This window comes from Terrapene carolina, unplaced genomic scaffold, assembly GCF_002925995.2.
Source record: "Terrapene carolina triunguis isolate 2854851 unplaced genomic scaffold, T_m_triunguis-2.0 Scaffold310, whole genome shotgun sequence".
Taxonomy (NCBI): domain Eukaryota; kingdom Metazoa; phylum Chordata; order Testudines; family Emydidae; genus Terrapene; species Terrapene triunguis.
In genome coordinates, this window is record NW_020664661.1 from 726,561 (window position 1) to 741,550 (window position 14,990).

At 46.1% G+C, this 14,990-nt stretch overlaps 1 protein-coding gene across 1 annotated transcript in view; it reads left to right on the forward strand.

The window, feature by feature from the left end:
- Positions 1–14,990, forward strand: part of FANCD2 (FA complementation group D2) — a 177,697-nt gene that overhangs the window by 150,496 nt on the left and 12,211 nt on the right. The window contains 3 exon segments of the mRNA XM_026657769.2: positions 10,269–10,307; positions 11,087–11,161; positions 13,226–13,300. Of these exon segments, the coding sequence (XP_026513554.1) occupies positions 10,269–10,307; positions 11,087–11,161; positions 13,226–13,300 (189 nt within the window).

A 14,990-nucleotide genomic window follows, 5' to 3' on the forward strand; every position in this document is an offset into this window, starting at 1 on the left:
TTTGGTGAAACTGTCTCCTTGTTTCACACATTTCTTAACTGGGATGCGAAGGGGAGTATCAAATAAAGTTATATCTATAGTGCAGTCTAATTTGCTTCCTTTAATAGTTTGTGTCGTTGCCCTGCTCTGCAAGAACTTTAAACACTGCATTGATCTCTACACTGTCTAAAGCTTTTTCATAGTCAATGAAGGCAATACATAAAGGGAATTTGTATTCCCTTGAGCGTTCCAATAGCTGGTTTATAGTCAAAATATGGTCCATTGTACTGAAATTCCTTCGAAAGCTTGCCTGCTTTCTCGGCTGCTGCTCATCCAGACTCTGTGAGAGTCAGTTTGTTATTATTTTGGTGAACTGCTTGTAGACATGTGAGAGCTGGCATATTGGACAATAGTTCTTTAGATCTTCACGATCGCCCTTCTTGTACAGCAGAATGGTGTTGGACTCCTCCCAGCCAGATGGTATCTTCTGCATTTCCAAGTAACGGCTAAACATCTGAGCAAGGGTTTCCCAGAGATCTTGGCCTCCAGCTCTTATCATTTCAATTGTCAGTCCATCTTTACCCTGGGGCTTTTCCTTCCTTTATTTGGTGAACTGCATATCGAACTTCGCTGACAAGGACTGGTAGTAAATGCTCTTTGTCTGTTGCAGTGTTGGTACTGCGACATTTATCTGAGAACAGTTCGGTGTAGAAATCTTTGCGGATTGCTTCCATCCCTGTTCTGTCAATTGCTAGTTTTCCTTCCAGTTCTTCAGCACCATTATTGTTGACCTGTACAATGTCAATTTCCTTTTGCATTTTTTGAGGCTTCTGCGATCTTCAGCCGTCTTTAAGAGCCTTTCATTTCAGTACTTGTCGAAGTCCTCCTTTAGTCTTCTTCTTATCAACTTGCAGAGCAGGGAGTACTCAAGTTTGTCACCATCATTTCGCTTCATATTCCTCTGCTTCTCTAGCAAGTTCTGCGTTTCCTCCGAGATTCGTCTCTTCGCCCCTTTCGGTCTTTCTTTCTCGGCTAATTTCATGCATTGCCTCAATTTATCAGTGAAGTTTTTATAATCCTCATTGCAGTTATCTATAAGACTTCAGTCTTCCTTGGAAATGTTCACTTTCAAGATTGCGTCATCGAATATTTTTGGCTGCTATCTCTGATTTGCCATCTGTAGTGCTCTCTTCTCCACCTTTTCATTTAAGTTGAGCCGTGCTCTGAGCAAGCGATGGTCACTACCGGTGTTAAATGATGGTACTACTGAGATGTCTTGTACAATGCGCTGCTTATCGATCAGAATATAGCAAATCTTGTTCTTGTTCTTCACATTGGGTGCGATCAATGTCCACCTCCTCTTGGCCGCCTTCTTAAACCAGGTGTTACCAATGAACATTTCTTTAGTCTTCACCAGAGTTGCCAGTCGCTCTCCTCGTGGATTCCATTCGCTGATGCCATACCTTCCAATGAACTTTTTACCTTCTTTCCCTCTTCCAACTTTGGCGTTGAAATCTCCCATCGTGATCGTATATCTGGATTTTTGAGCGAGGGTATCCTCTTGCTTCTGACAGAATTCTTCCATATCATCATCTTCGCTAGTACTTGTGGGAGCATAGATCTGAATAATCTTGAGGGTGCTGTTCTTGTTCAGTTGGAGGTGCATCACTCCAATGCGTGATGACTTGAACTTGCAGGAGATGATTTTTGAAGACCATTCCTTGTTGATGATGAAGCCGATTCCTCCAACGGTTCTCGAACCTTCTCCTTTTCCCAACATGACGGTACTTTCATCTCTCCACTTCACTTCCATCTCCATTCTTCGTCGTGTTTCGCAGAGACCAAGGATGTCGCAGGCTGTGTTTGCCTTCTGCTCCATTAGATGGTTGATCAAATTGTCTCTCATCTGTGTCCTGCAGTTATAGGTACACACTGAGAGGGCAGTCCTTTTTCTGGCTCCTGAGATTCTTAACAGCCTCTCATCAACTGAATTCCCCACCACCATCGTAGAACGGATCGAGGAGCGCACAAGGAGTTGGGGCCCATTTATTCCTGTTGTTTTATACATTTCTTCATCCACCCGCTGGCTATGCTGTCAGTGGCACGTTTACCTCCTCAACTTAGCTAGCACCCAGCCTCAAGAAGGAGGACAGCTGTCCTCTCCCTGGGTTGGTAGTCTGACCCCTTAATAGCATGGTTGAACCTACTGAAGTATACACTCTCTGCTATCCTCGCTGTCAGACAAGCCAGGGTCACTGCTGCGCCACTTTGAGGCATTGAGGTAGGATTTTGCAGCACTCAAAAAAAACCCAATGTAAAACTTCAGAGTCTACAAGTCCACTCAGACCTACTTCTTGTTCAGCCAATTGCTAAGACAAATAAGTTTGTTTACATTTACAGGCGATAATGCTGCCCGCTTCTTATTTACAATGTCACCTGAAAGTGAAGAACAGGGTTCACATGGCCCTACAGCTGGCATTGCATACCTACCAGTTATGCTAAACATTTGTATGCCCCTTTATACTTCGGCCACCATTCCAGAGGACATGCTTCCATGCTGATGATGCTCATTTAAAAAAAAATGTGTTAATTAAATTTGTGACTGAATTCCTTGGGGGGAGAATTGTATGTCTCCTGCTCTGTTTTACCCTCATTCTGCCATGTATTTCATATTATAACAGTCTCGGATGATGACCCAGCATATGTTGTTCATTTTAAGAACACTTTCACAGCAGAGTTGACAAAATGCAAAGAAGGTTCCAATGAGATTTCTGAAGATAGCTACAGCACTCGACTCAAGGTTTAAGAATCTGAAGTGCCTTCCAAAATCTGAGAGGGACGAGGTGTGGAGCATGCTTTCAGAAGTCTTAAAAGAACAACACTTCGATGTGGAAACTACAGAACCCGAACCACCAAAAAAGAAAATCAGCCTTCTGCTAGTGGCATCTGACTCAGATAATGAAAACGAACATGCGTCGGTCCACACTGCTTTAGATTGTTATCAAGCAGAACCCGTCATTGGCACGGATGCATGTCCTCTGGAATGGTGGTTGAAGCATGAAGGGACATATGAATCTTTAGCGCATCTGGCATGTAAAAGGTTCGTGCCGGGGCTCGACCCTCCGGGGCAGGAGGGGAGCCACACCGACTCCCTGTCCACGAAACAAATAGCCGGTTAGCTCAGGTTCAGGCCCTTCGGTGCAGGGCTGAGTAATCCACCAACCGTTCAGTAGCCAGGCCCTCTGGTGCAGGGGGCTGGGTAAACACACAGTTCAGTAGCCCAGGCCCTCTGGTGCAGGGGGGCTGGGTAAACACACAGTTCAGTAGCCCAGGCCCTCTGGTGCAGGGGGGCTGGGTAAACACACAGTTCAGTAGCCCAGGCCCTCTGGTGCAGGGGGGCGGGGCAATAAGCAGTTCAACAGCCCAGGCCCTCTGGTGCAGGGGGGCTGGGGCAATAAGCAATTCAACAGCCCAGGCCCTCTGGTGCAGGGGGGCTGGGGCAATAAGCAATTCAACAGCCCAGGCCCTCTGGTGCAGGGGGGGCTGGGGCAATAAGCAATTCAACAGCCCAGGCCCTCTGGTGCAGGGGGGCTGGGGCAATAAGCAGTTCAACAGCCCAGGCCCTCTGGTGCAGGGGGGGCTGGGGCAATAAGCAGTTCAACAGGGGAAGGCCCAGGCCCTGGATCAGGGCGGGGCACACACAGACACTGCTCAGGCCCTCGGAAGCAGGGGCGGAGCAGCTACACTGTTAGGGAGCTCAGGCCCCCTTCCGCAGGGGCTGAGCTACACTCACTTGGGGTAAGCCCTGGCTGCGAGACCAGAGCGTGGGGTGAGGGGGAAGCCTGCCACCCGTGAGTGGGGTGGCAGGGGGGAACGCAGGCCCACCCACTCCACTGCGTTCCAGCCCGAGGCCCTAACAGCGGTTACTGCCGCTGCCGGTCAGTGGGGTATCCTGACCGAAACACACTGACATGGGTTCGCATGCCTCGACAGCCTGACCGGGGTCGGCTACCCCCGGGCTACTTCCGATTTCCCCCTCAGGGCCTACCTCGTCCGTGGCACCAGGCAAGGTCCAGTCCACCAGCATAGGCTCCTCCCGGCCGGGGCTTGGTGGCAGGTCCGGCAGCTCCGTCGGGAAGTCCGGCCAGGTGCACTCGGGCGGTTCCTCCGGGTAACAGCAGGGCCGAAGGGGTTCTGGTGCGGTCTCACCTTCGGGGTGGCTGTGGGGGAGTTCCAAGGGCTCCCCCCAATGACGGGAACGGACGGGCTCCGGCGGCTCTTCCTCGTAGTGAGCCCGGGGCAGCTCCGGCCAGCTAGGAGAATATCCTCGGGCCTCAGAGGTATCCTGGTCGGGAGCTCCCGGCCGCACGTCTGCTCCCTGCGGTGGCCGTGACCCGACTGAGCTCTGGCGGCCAGGCTTTATACTTCCTGTCCCGCCCCTTGACTTCCGGGGGGCGGGGACAGGTGGCGGTGGCTCCGCCCACTCTGGTGTCTGCACCCGTGCTCCCTCCTCTGGGCAGGTGGGGAGCCACACCGACTCACTACATGGCACATAAATATCTTGCAACGCTGGGTACAACAGTGCCATGAGAATGCCTGTTCTCACTTTCAGATGACATTGTAAACAAGAAGCAGGCAGCATTATCTCCTGCAAATGTAAACAAACTTGTTTGTCTGAGCGATTGGCTGAGCAAGAAGTAGGACTGAGTGGACTTGCAGGCTCTAAAATTTTGCACTGTTTTATTTTAATGCAGTTTTTATTGTACATAATTCTACATTTGTGAGTTCAACTTTTATGATAAAGAGATTGCATTACAGTACTTGTATGAGGTGAACTGAAAAATCCTTTTTTGGGGGGGTTTTTTACAGTGCAAATACTTGTAATCAAATGTAAATATAAAGTGAGCACTGTACACTTTGTATTCTGTGTTGTTATTGAAATAAATGCATTTGAAAATGTAGAAAGCATCCAAAAATATTTAAATAAATGATATTCTATTATTGTTTAATAGTGCGATTAATCGCAATTAATTTTTATAATCGCTTGACAGCCCTACTTAATTTACATATGACAGAGAGATAACTACCTTCTCTTGCGTCTGGAAGAAACCTGTTTCTCCATTTCTTTGATTACAGACTTCAAAGCACAACATCAGTAGATATACATAATGCCAAATATAGTGTTAGTGCGTATACTTAACAATGGTATTATTGACCAGTGTGTCACTGGCTTTCATTTGATACGTCACATGACATTCTTTATAGATAAATACTATGACAGCAGTGTGTTAAGTGTAGTGAGTTCGTCAGGCTTGCTAGGAGTTGCTGACAGAACAGTGAACCCTTTGCCAGTTGGATTTGAGGGGTTCTTGGGGTCACATCTTCCTAGGAGGGATTGGGGCCCACTGGGACAGATGGTCTTGTCTGTTTGTTAGATCAGAAAGAAGATCCTGAGTCGGTTTAAACTCAACAGAGGGTCCTGTGCCACAGGACCCTCTGTTGCTTTTTACAGATTCAGACTAACACGGCTACCCCTCTGATACTAGTTTAAACTCAGGCTATTTATCCAAAAGTCCTTTCCTTGTCTGTGGGTCTCTGGGGAACCCAGTTTGAACCAGTATATGTGAGCTGCTACAGGTGGTGGTATCTCTCTGATGGTGTTACAATCTGAGTGAATTTGCCTTATCGTACACCACTGTTCTTAATTCCTGAAAGACTGTGCTAACTCTCCCCCATGGAATTACATACAATCTGTGGCCCACAATGACACACAAACTTAATACAGTAAGATCTCCCAAAGATAGTGCAGGAAATTGCCATAACTGTCACACTAACCTTCTTAGATAGAGGCTGGTGCATGAAACAAGTGGGTTTAGTTCCTTCCAAAACTCTTGTTTTTTAGTACTTCCTACTATAACTCTATTTTTGTTATCCACAGAAATGTTCAATCCTTTTTTAAACTCTACTGAGCTCTTGGCTTCACTAACATAAGAACAACTTTATTGGGCCATACCAATGGTTCATCTACCTAGTATCCTGTCTTTTAACAGTGGCCAATGCCAGGTGCTTCAGAGAGAATGAATAGAACAGGCAATTTTTGAGTGATCCATTCTCTGTCGTCCACTCCCAGCTTCTGGTAGTCAGAGGCTAGGAACACCCAGAGCATGTGGTTGCATCCCATACTATTTTGGTTAATAGCCATTGATGGACCTATCCTGCAGGAACTTATCAAATTGTTTTTGAATCTGTTATAGTTTTGATCTTAACAACATCCTCTGGCAGCAAGTTCCATAGATTGACTGTGCGTTGTGCAAAGAAGTACTTCCTTTTTTTTATTTTAAACCTACTGCTTATTAATTTGTTGGGTGACCTTTGGTTCTTGGGTTATGTGAAAGAGTAAATCACACTTCCTTATTCACTTTCTCCACACCAGTCATGATTTTATAGACTTCTGTCATATCCTCTCTTAGTCAACCCTTTTCCAAGCTGAAAAGTCCCAGTCTTTTTAATCTCTCCTCAGATGGAAGCTGTTCTATACCCCTAATAATTTTTGTTGCCCTTCTCTCTACCTTTTCCAATTCTAATATATCTTTTTTGAGATAGGGTGACCAGAACAGTGCACAGTATTCAAGATGTGGGCATACCATGTAGGGGTACCATGGATATATAGAAGAATTATAATATTTTCTGTCTTACTATCTACCCTTTCCTGATGGTTCCTAACATTCTGTTAGGTTTTTTGCTTGCCACTGCACATTGAGCAGGTGTTTTCAAAGAACTATTCAATGACTTCATTGAGCAATAACAGCTAATTTAGATCCAATCATTTTGTATGTTAGAGCTAAATGTCAGTCAAAAGTGTAACATTGTTTCAAAAAAAGTGATAATTTGGGGACGTATCAGCAAGAATGTTGTAAGCAAGACAAGAATTAATTCTTCCATTCTACTCCACACTGATGACGCCTCAGCTGGAGTATTGTGTCTAGTTCTGGGTGCCACATTTCAGGAAAGATGTGTACAAATTGGAGGAAGTCCAGAGGAGAGCAACAAAATTGATTAAACGTTTAGAAAGTATGACCTATGAGGAAAGGTTTTAAAAATTGGATTTGTTTAGCGGTCTGGAGAAGAGAAGACTGACGGGGGGACATAACAGTTTTCAAGTACGTAAAACGTTGTTACAAGAAGGAGGATGAAAAATTGTTCTCATTAACCTCATTAACCTCTGAGGATAGGACAAGAAGCAATGGACCCCTCAGGGGGTCGTGAGGTTATTACGTGGGGGGTCGCGAGCTGTCATCCTCCACGCCAAACCCCGCTTTGCCTCCAGCATTAATAATGGTGTTAAATATATTTAAAAGTGTTTTTAATTTATAAGGGGGGGTCGCACTCAGAGGCTTGCTATGTGAAAGGGGTCACCAGTACAAAAGTTTGAGAATCACTGGACTAGATGACTTCCTGTGGTCTCTTCCAACTCTAATCTTTTATGATTCAATGTATAGTTGGAATTATGTTTTCCAAAGTGCATTGCTTTGCATTTATCAACACTGAATTTCGTCTGCCATTTTGTTGCCAAGTCACCTAGGTTTTTGGAGATCCCTTTGTAACTCTTCAGTCTGCTTTGGACTTAACTGTCTTGAGCAATTTTGTATTGTCTTAAAATTTTGACACGTCACTGTTTACCCTTTTTTCCAGATCATTTATGAATATGTTGAACACCACTGGCCCCAGTACAGATCTTTGGGGGACACTATTATTTACTTCTTTCCATTCTGAAAACTGATAATTGAATCCTATCCTTTGTTTCCTGTCTTTTAACCAGTTACTGATCCATGAGACACCTTCCGTCTTATCCCATGATTACTTACTTTGCTTAAGAGACTTTGGTGGGAGACCTTGTCAAAGGATTTCTGAAAGTCCAAGTACACTGTATCCACTGGATCACCCTTGTCCACTTCTTTGTTGACCCCTTCAAAGTATTCTGACAGATTGGTGAGGCATGATTTCCCTTTACAAAAGCTGTGTTGACTCTTCCCCAACAAATTGTGTTAATCTATGTCTCCTAATTCTGTTCTTTACTATATTTTCAACCAATTTGCCTGGTACTTAAATTAGTCTTCTGGGTCTGTAATTGCCAGGATCATCTCCAGAGCCTTTTCAAAAAATTGATGTCTCATTAGCTACCCTTCAGTCATCTGGTAACAGATGCTGATTTAAGTGATAGGTTACATAGCACACTTATTAGTTCTGCAGTTCCTCAGATTTCTCACCTAAAAAAGAATGGCTCAGGTGTGGGAATCTCCCTCTCATCCTCTGCAGTGAAGACTGATGCAAAGAATTCATGTAGCTTTTCTGCAATGGCCTTATCTTCCTTGAGTGCTCCTTTACCACCTCGATCGTCTAGTGGCCCCACTGACTGTTTGGCCGGCTTCCTGCTTCTGATGTACTTAACGGATGTCATGTGATTCATGGTGTCTAGAAACTTTACCTCTGTATCCTGTCCTGAGGTGACATGTACTCAGTCAATATACCTTTTCAGTCTCTCTGCATATGAGAATTCTTTCCATACTGCCCAATCATTCTTGTTTCCTGTCTGTGAACCCCATTCTGCTATCTCTGTTCTGAGATGGGGTGACCAGAACTAGCATCCTAAAGGAGGATATACCATTGGTTTATAAAATTGTGGTGTTATATTTTCTGTGTGAGTGTTCGCTCACTTTGTAGCTAGTGTGAGCCGAGTGCATTGCACACCTCAGGGGCTCCTTGCTTTCCTCCATTCCCCTCCACAAGCTCCAATGTGCCAACCTCCCATCCCATCCCTTCTATTACAGACATTACCTGTAACTCCCCCTAATTTCCCTCCTGCCAACAGTTCTGTGCATCCCATATTTCCCACTCATCCCATGCCAGAGGTTTGTTGCTCCCCATTCCCTTCTTCAACAGTCCCCCATTCTTCCTCATGCCAGATGCCCTATGTGCACTCGCATTCCCCCCTTCCCTCCATGTCCTCCATTTCCTCCTTGCCCGCCCATGGCAGGCACTCTGTGTTTCTCCCATACCAGGGTTCCCCAGTCTCCCTCTCTGCCAGAGATTCTGTCTGCTCCCATTCCATCTCCTCCATTCTCTCCTCCATGCCAGGGGCTGTGTGTGCACGCTCCCAGTCCCCTCATGTCCCCTTCCTCACCAACACTGTTATTTGCCTGGGAGATAAAATTGTCAGTGTATCAACATGTTGAACTCTATTGGGAGGGTGAGTAAGGGTATTGGTGTTAGTCGTACCATCAACTAGTTGTTTGATAGAGAATTGAAGCTGTGGCTATGCTAAACAGATGCCAGGGGTGTGGTGTGTTCCTCCATTTTTCCCCTTATAGTTTTCCCCTAAATCAGTAGGGTTCTGGTCATTGATTCCTAAAACGTTCCCTGGAATTTTGAGCCAATGCATCATTCAGAAGTTATTATGTTATTGACAGACACAGAAATGCCGTTGAGTTTACAACCTTTGCAAGCTTGCCAGTCATTCTCTGTCCCATTCCTTATGCATCCCAACATTTTGTTTGATTTTTGATTGCAGTTGCACATTGAGCAGAATGGATGCGGTTAATTTAGAATCCTGCAAGGTATATGAGTAGTTTAAAATTATTCCTTCCAAAGTGCATTTCCTTGCACTTGTCAATACTGAATTTTGTATGTTGTTCTGTTGCCCAGTCCCCTAGCTGGGTTAGGTCTCTCAGGACTGGAGAAAACTGTGAGGAACTGCAGACTTGCCTAAATAATTTTGTCATCTGCCAACGTCACCACCTCCCTACTCTCCTCCCTTTGTAGATTATTAAACATCCTTCTTAGCACCGTACCTTGGAAATCCTGATGTTAACCTTTTCACCATGATGAAAACTGACCACTGAAACTTTTCATTTCCTAGCCAGTTTCTGACCCTTGGACAGCACTTTTCATCCAATGACGATTTAGTTTATTTAGATTTGGTTACAATATCATTCTCTCTTCCTCTTTTCTGCCACACTGATGTACCCCCTACACATCCACAGAACCTTGCACACCCCGCTCTTTCCTATCCACATGGATAAGCATCCAGCTCCCCACACTATTCACACAAACCTCCCCTCCCCCCTGCTTAGATTGGGGAATGGGTTCCAACTGAGCCTGGCTTCCCACTGCTACCCCTAACACTGGGGATGCCATCAGCTAAGTGCTGGTTTACCTGCTTGCTCTTGTTCCCACTGTTCCTTCCCCCATCCCGGTGGGGCTAAACTGGCTCTCTCATTCTCTCTGAGCAGGTGTTTGACAGCAGGCCAGTGCTCAGCGTCTGCCTGAAGGTAAGTGAGAACTCAAGATTGCAGAGAATGGCAGCCTGATTGTGGTCTTTCAGGAATTGTTCCCTCGGTGGGGTGGGGAGCGGTTACAGAGTTCCTCTTCTCTATTAGGTCAGGCAGCAGATCTGCCTCTATCTCATGCCCAAATGCACTGGCTCTTGGACTCTCTGCCCTCATTTGTGCCCAGACTGCCTAATAGCATGACTCCATTGGAGCTCCACTGCTGCTACTTCCCCGGCCTCTGCTGCCTATGGAATCCTACACACACAACAACTACAGTGAGGGCTCACAGAGCAGCCGCAGGCAGTTTTCACGCTGAGCCCAGAAGGCAGCAGTGTGTGTCCCTCCATGGCCCTCCCCTTTCCAGCTGGGACCTCACACACTGGCTGCTTCATTGCTGTGTACTTATTATTACTGTTTCATTTTGTATTCCTAGTGATATGATATAGCCCCTGTGCATGACAGGAACTTTAATCACTAGCAAAAGGAAATGTCCCTGCCTCTAAAGCTACCAGACTTGTTTGCAGTTGGATTTCAGTGTGACTCCTCACAGGAAATGGAGATCCAAATCTAGCCCTTAAGCAGGAGAGATCTGCGATGGACCTTTTAGAAGAGATTGCCCTAAAAGAGAGGAACCTTTTCCTGTTTACCTGAACTCCTTGCTAATGTGGAATTGCCCTTGGCTCACTCAAAGAGGAATTTAAAGTTTGGTTGGTGGAATAGCCAAATGCAATAAGAAAAAGTGTGTGATGTATTTATTTATCATCTTTCTGCATTCACAGTACGGCCGCCTCTTTGTGGAAGCCTTCCTGAAGCTTGCCATGCCTCTCTTGGATTATAGCTTTAAAAAGCACAGGGTAAGAATTTCAGAGGCACAGAGATTTGCCTGAAATCCATTTGGAAGCTGAAGTAAGAGCAGAATGCAGCAGCTGGCTTCTTGAGTGCATTGCAGTAGTCCAGTCTTGAGAGGACAAAAGCATGGATCATACTTACATAGTCTACATCCAAAAATAATGTTTGCAGCCTCCTGGCCAATGCAGACTTGAGAATAGCCATCTTCATCACTTCAGCTGTGTAGTCATCTAAACACAACTGGGATTAAAGCAAGCCCCTCATTTGTGAACTTTGGCAGTTTTGAGATGTCCTATGTCATGTCCTCCAGCCGATTAGATCAAACGATGGGCTAGGAGACATGCATGCAGGCTGGTGAGTAGCCAGTTAAATGAACAGGGTAGCAGAGTGCTGTTGGTAGGTCAGTAGGTGGCTTTTTGTGGTCTGTGCCAGGTGGAGTTTTTCCTGCCTGGTTTCATTCTCCGGTACTGAGCACTACAATATTAGAAGCTGGAGGTCACAAATCTCATGGCATGGATCTCTGTCGCTTGGCCTATGTCTGCTAGAGTGGAAAGTAATCTCCAGGCCAGACCCTTTTTCACACACACAGAATCCTCTGGCCTGGAAACTGATTGCTGGGACATCACATGTGCAGAGCACAGGAACAGCTGGAGCTTGCAGTGTTTTGGCACCAAAGCAACCTAACAGCAGAGCCACAACCAGCACTTCCTCAATCAGTCCTGGCTGGCTCCTTCTGTACCACATCAAGCAGCATCAGATCATTAGGTCGCTGGCCTTAGGGTGCTGGCAGCAGACCTCCTGCCTGCTGCTGCTCCTCTCTCTTGCCTCCATCCCCAAACTGTGACCATGGGGTTTAGTGGTGTGGCTGATGCCCTAAGACCATTGGGTCGTACCCAACATGGCAGAGGGTTGGCCACCCCTTGCTGGAGATTCTTGCTGAACTAGGAGAGTGCCTCAGAGCAGTTGAGAGTTTGGCTGAAAATGACATGTTCACATGCTGCGGTCTGCACCATGACTGTCTGGCCCACTGGAGAAAGTATGTTCCATAGTTGCCTAGAATTTGAGGCTTTCGAGGTATCATGACTGGGACTGAGATGCAGCCCAAATGCATATAAAAAAATCATTTGGGCACCAAAACATTGACATTTCCAGGGGCTTCTGTGGCCACACTGGATGTGGTGTCTCAGTTGCCAGTCTCTGAGCAGTCTTTGGAAGGACAGTTTATGGTAAGTGCTAACGAACCAGACTCGTCTGACATCAGCCTGTCTGTGCCTGATTAAACACTTCTCCTGGAGTGTCCTCCCCAGGCTGCAGAGAACTAGGAAGCTCTGCCCCCTTGCTTCTGGAGGCAGGAGTGTGCTCTCTCTTCGCTCTCTCCTAGGCTGCCATATCTGAGACCACCCTACCACTTTGAAGAGCTCAAGCCCCAGAGCACTTGGACAGTGTGAGTGTGCTCAAATGCCAGCTTTGAAGATCCTTAGGGTGCATAGTCCCCACTAGAGTCTCTAGACAGGCCCCAAATTGCTACTTGTGGCTACCCAAACTTTTGAAGATGATGGTCTCAGTCTCTGAGCTTGGTGGGGGCATTATAGACTACATGTTATTGCTGCCTGGGCTGCAATGTGGGGCTGGCTGCTCTGTGACTGCAATGGCATTTCAGCCAGTGGGTAAAGTTGCTTGTGAAAAGCTGATTTCCCCACCCCCAAGGCACCTTGATCCCTATAGGTGCCGGGTTTTGTGCTAGAGAACAGAGAACAGATTCAGCTCAAAATGTCTGGCTTTACTTGGCTGTTTTGCAGAGCTGTGGAACATGATACATCTGGTGAGCACATTCTCTTGTTGGTTATGAGACTATGCACAAAGTTCAGCTCCCTTATGGCTGCCGTGTCTTAACTTGTTGGGTATTTTCTGTGGAGTGGGCAGAGGTATGTCTTAATATCTCTGCAGCACTGGTAGGATGAATAGGAGAGGTGATATTCTTGCTTCCAAGTTATCCTTTGTGATGGGTAGCAAATTCTTATAGATTTGAAAATTCAGTACCGGTGACTCAGGGGTCCTTTTCATTACAGGAAGACGTGCAGAGTTTGCTGAAAACTTTACAGCTGAGCACCAGACAACTTCATCACATGTGTGGCCATTCAAAGGTAAGGGAGACTCTAGAGTCTACACTAGCTCTTGTATTTGCAAGGCCTTACTAATCTGTGATTTCTGTGTGTGTCTGTCACCACTGCCTCCTCACATGGTGTCTCCAGGGGTCCCACACAGGACTCCTCTTCACAGGAATTTGACCAGGATAAAGGTCCCGTCATGGTTGAAGTGTCCTGACAGCAATGCTGCTCTGGGTTCAGTAAGCACAGATGGACGCCTACAAATTGTTCTGCACTCCCTTGTAGCTGTCCCAGGGAATATACTTCCCAGGTTTACTCATCTGCTCGGTCTCCTCTGTTGTCCAGGCCCATTAGTCTGGGAGAGTATGCAATTCCATGGGCAAGTTAATGATATAAAGGTAGGGGAGGGTCATTTGATTTATAAAAATCTACAGAATCATAAATTCAATGGTCTCATCCTCTGTGGCCTGGCAAGTGGGACTCACTCCCCCCTACAGCCCTTCCCAGCTCCAGGTCCTCCAGTTGGTAGAAATGTTGCTGATACAATGTCGTCAGAAATGGGTTGAGTTAGGTATCACTCAAAAGCCCTTTCTCCCACAAACACAATAGTACCAAACATGACAAACCTAGAACAATTCTATAGATATATATTCAAGAAAAGGTTTAAAAATCAGCAGTTGTTTAATTATACTTTAACACAGGGATGCATGGCTTACATAAAAAAGACACTGCTCTTTGGTAATGCTAGGGCAATTAGACTTGGCATTTAGGACTGAAAACATTTATTCATCAAAGTCATCATTAGTGTTGTCTCCGTCTAGGGCACCACTGCTAGATACAGTGTCACACTGATCCTTGTCAGTGCCGCATTCGCACATCTCGGTACATGGCAGGCTGCTGGCCAAACATTTGCAGGGAGGTGAGCATCTGGTCTTTGCACACGAGCATTTGATTAGCTGAAGGATTGATTCGGGAGCACATAATATTTCACACACAAGTGTGATCAGTCCATCCTCCAAGACCAATCCATTCCTGACAAGGGAGGGTAGTTTTGGATGCACTCGATTATCCTGGAGCCATTTCACTGCTTGATAATTTGCCCTCTTAATAGCAGGTATAAATGCACCCCTTTTTGGTGGCAATTTTTCTCCTGTTGTCTGCTTCTTGGCAAACATCACCAATGTAGCTCTGCAAGTGTCGTAATGTTGGTCTTCAAATGGTAAACTTGGCATATCAACGCCTCCAGTGCATTTATGACCATATCAGCCGCCTCAGCCGTTCTGAGCACCTTCAGAGTGAGGAGAGAGTCTATGAAGGCTGAATCCAGTGCCTTCCAATATGATAATTTGGCCTTTCCAGCCAACCTTCCAGTGGTGTCACATCTTGAAAGGGCTTGGAAACTTGGCAGTGCAGTGGCACTTAATGATCTGAGTGATAGGAAAACGTTTCTGACCTGAGGCTGGGACTGCTCCCCATTAATACACTCCTGATAGCAGACCATCACAGCAGCATGAAGGGTACCTTTGCTATCTCCTGTATCTTCAGAGAAGTTTAAGTTATTCACAGCACAAAATATACACCTACCCTTGATGAGGTTTGGGGGAACGTTCATTCAGTTCCAAGAGGCAAAGAACACTGTTTGCAGTGGCAGTGTCCAGGCAGAGGACTCTGTAGTTGTAAGTGGAGCAGTCAAAGCTGCTGTGCAAAAGCTGCTTGAGGAATTTGC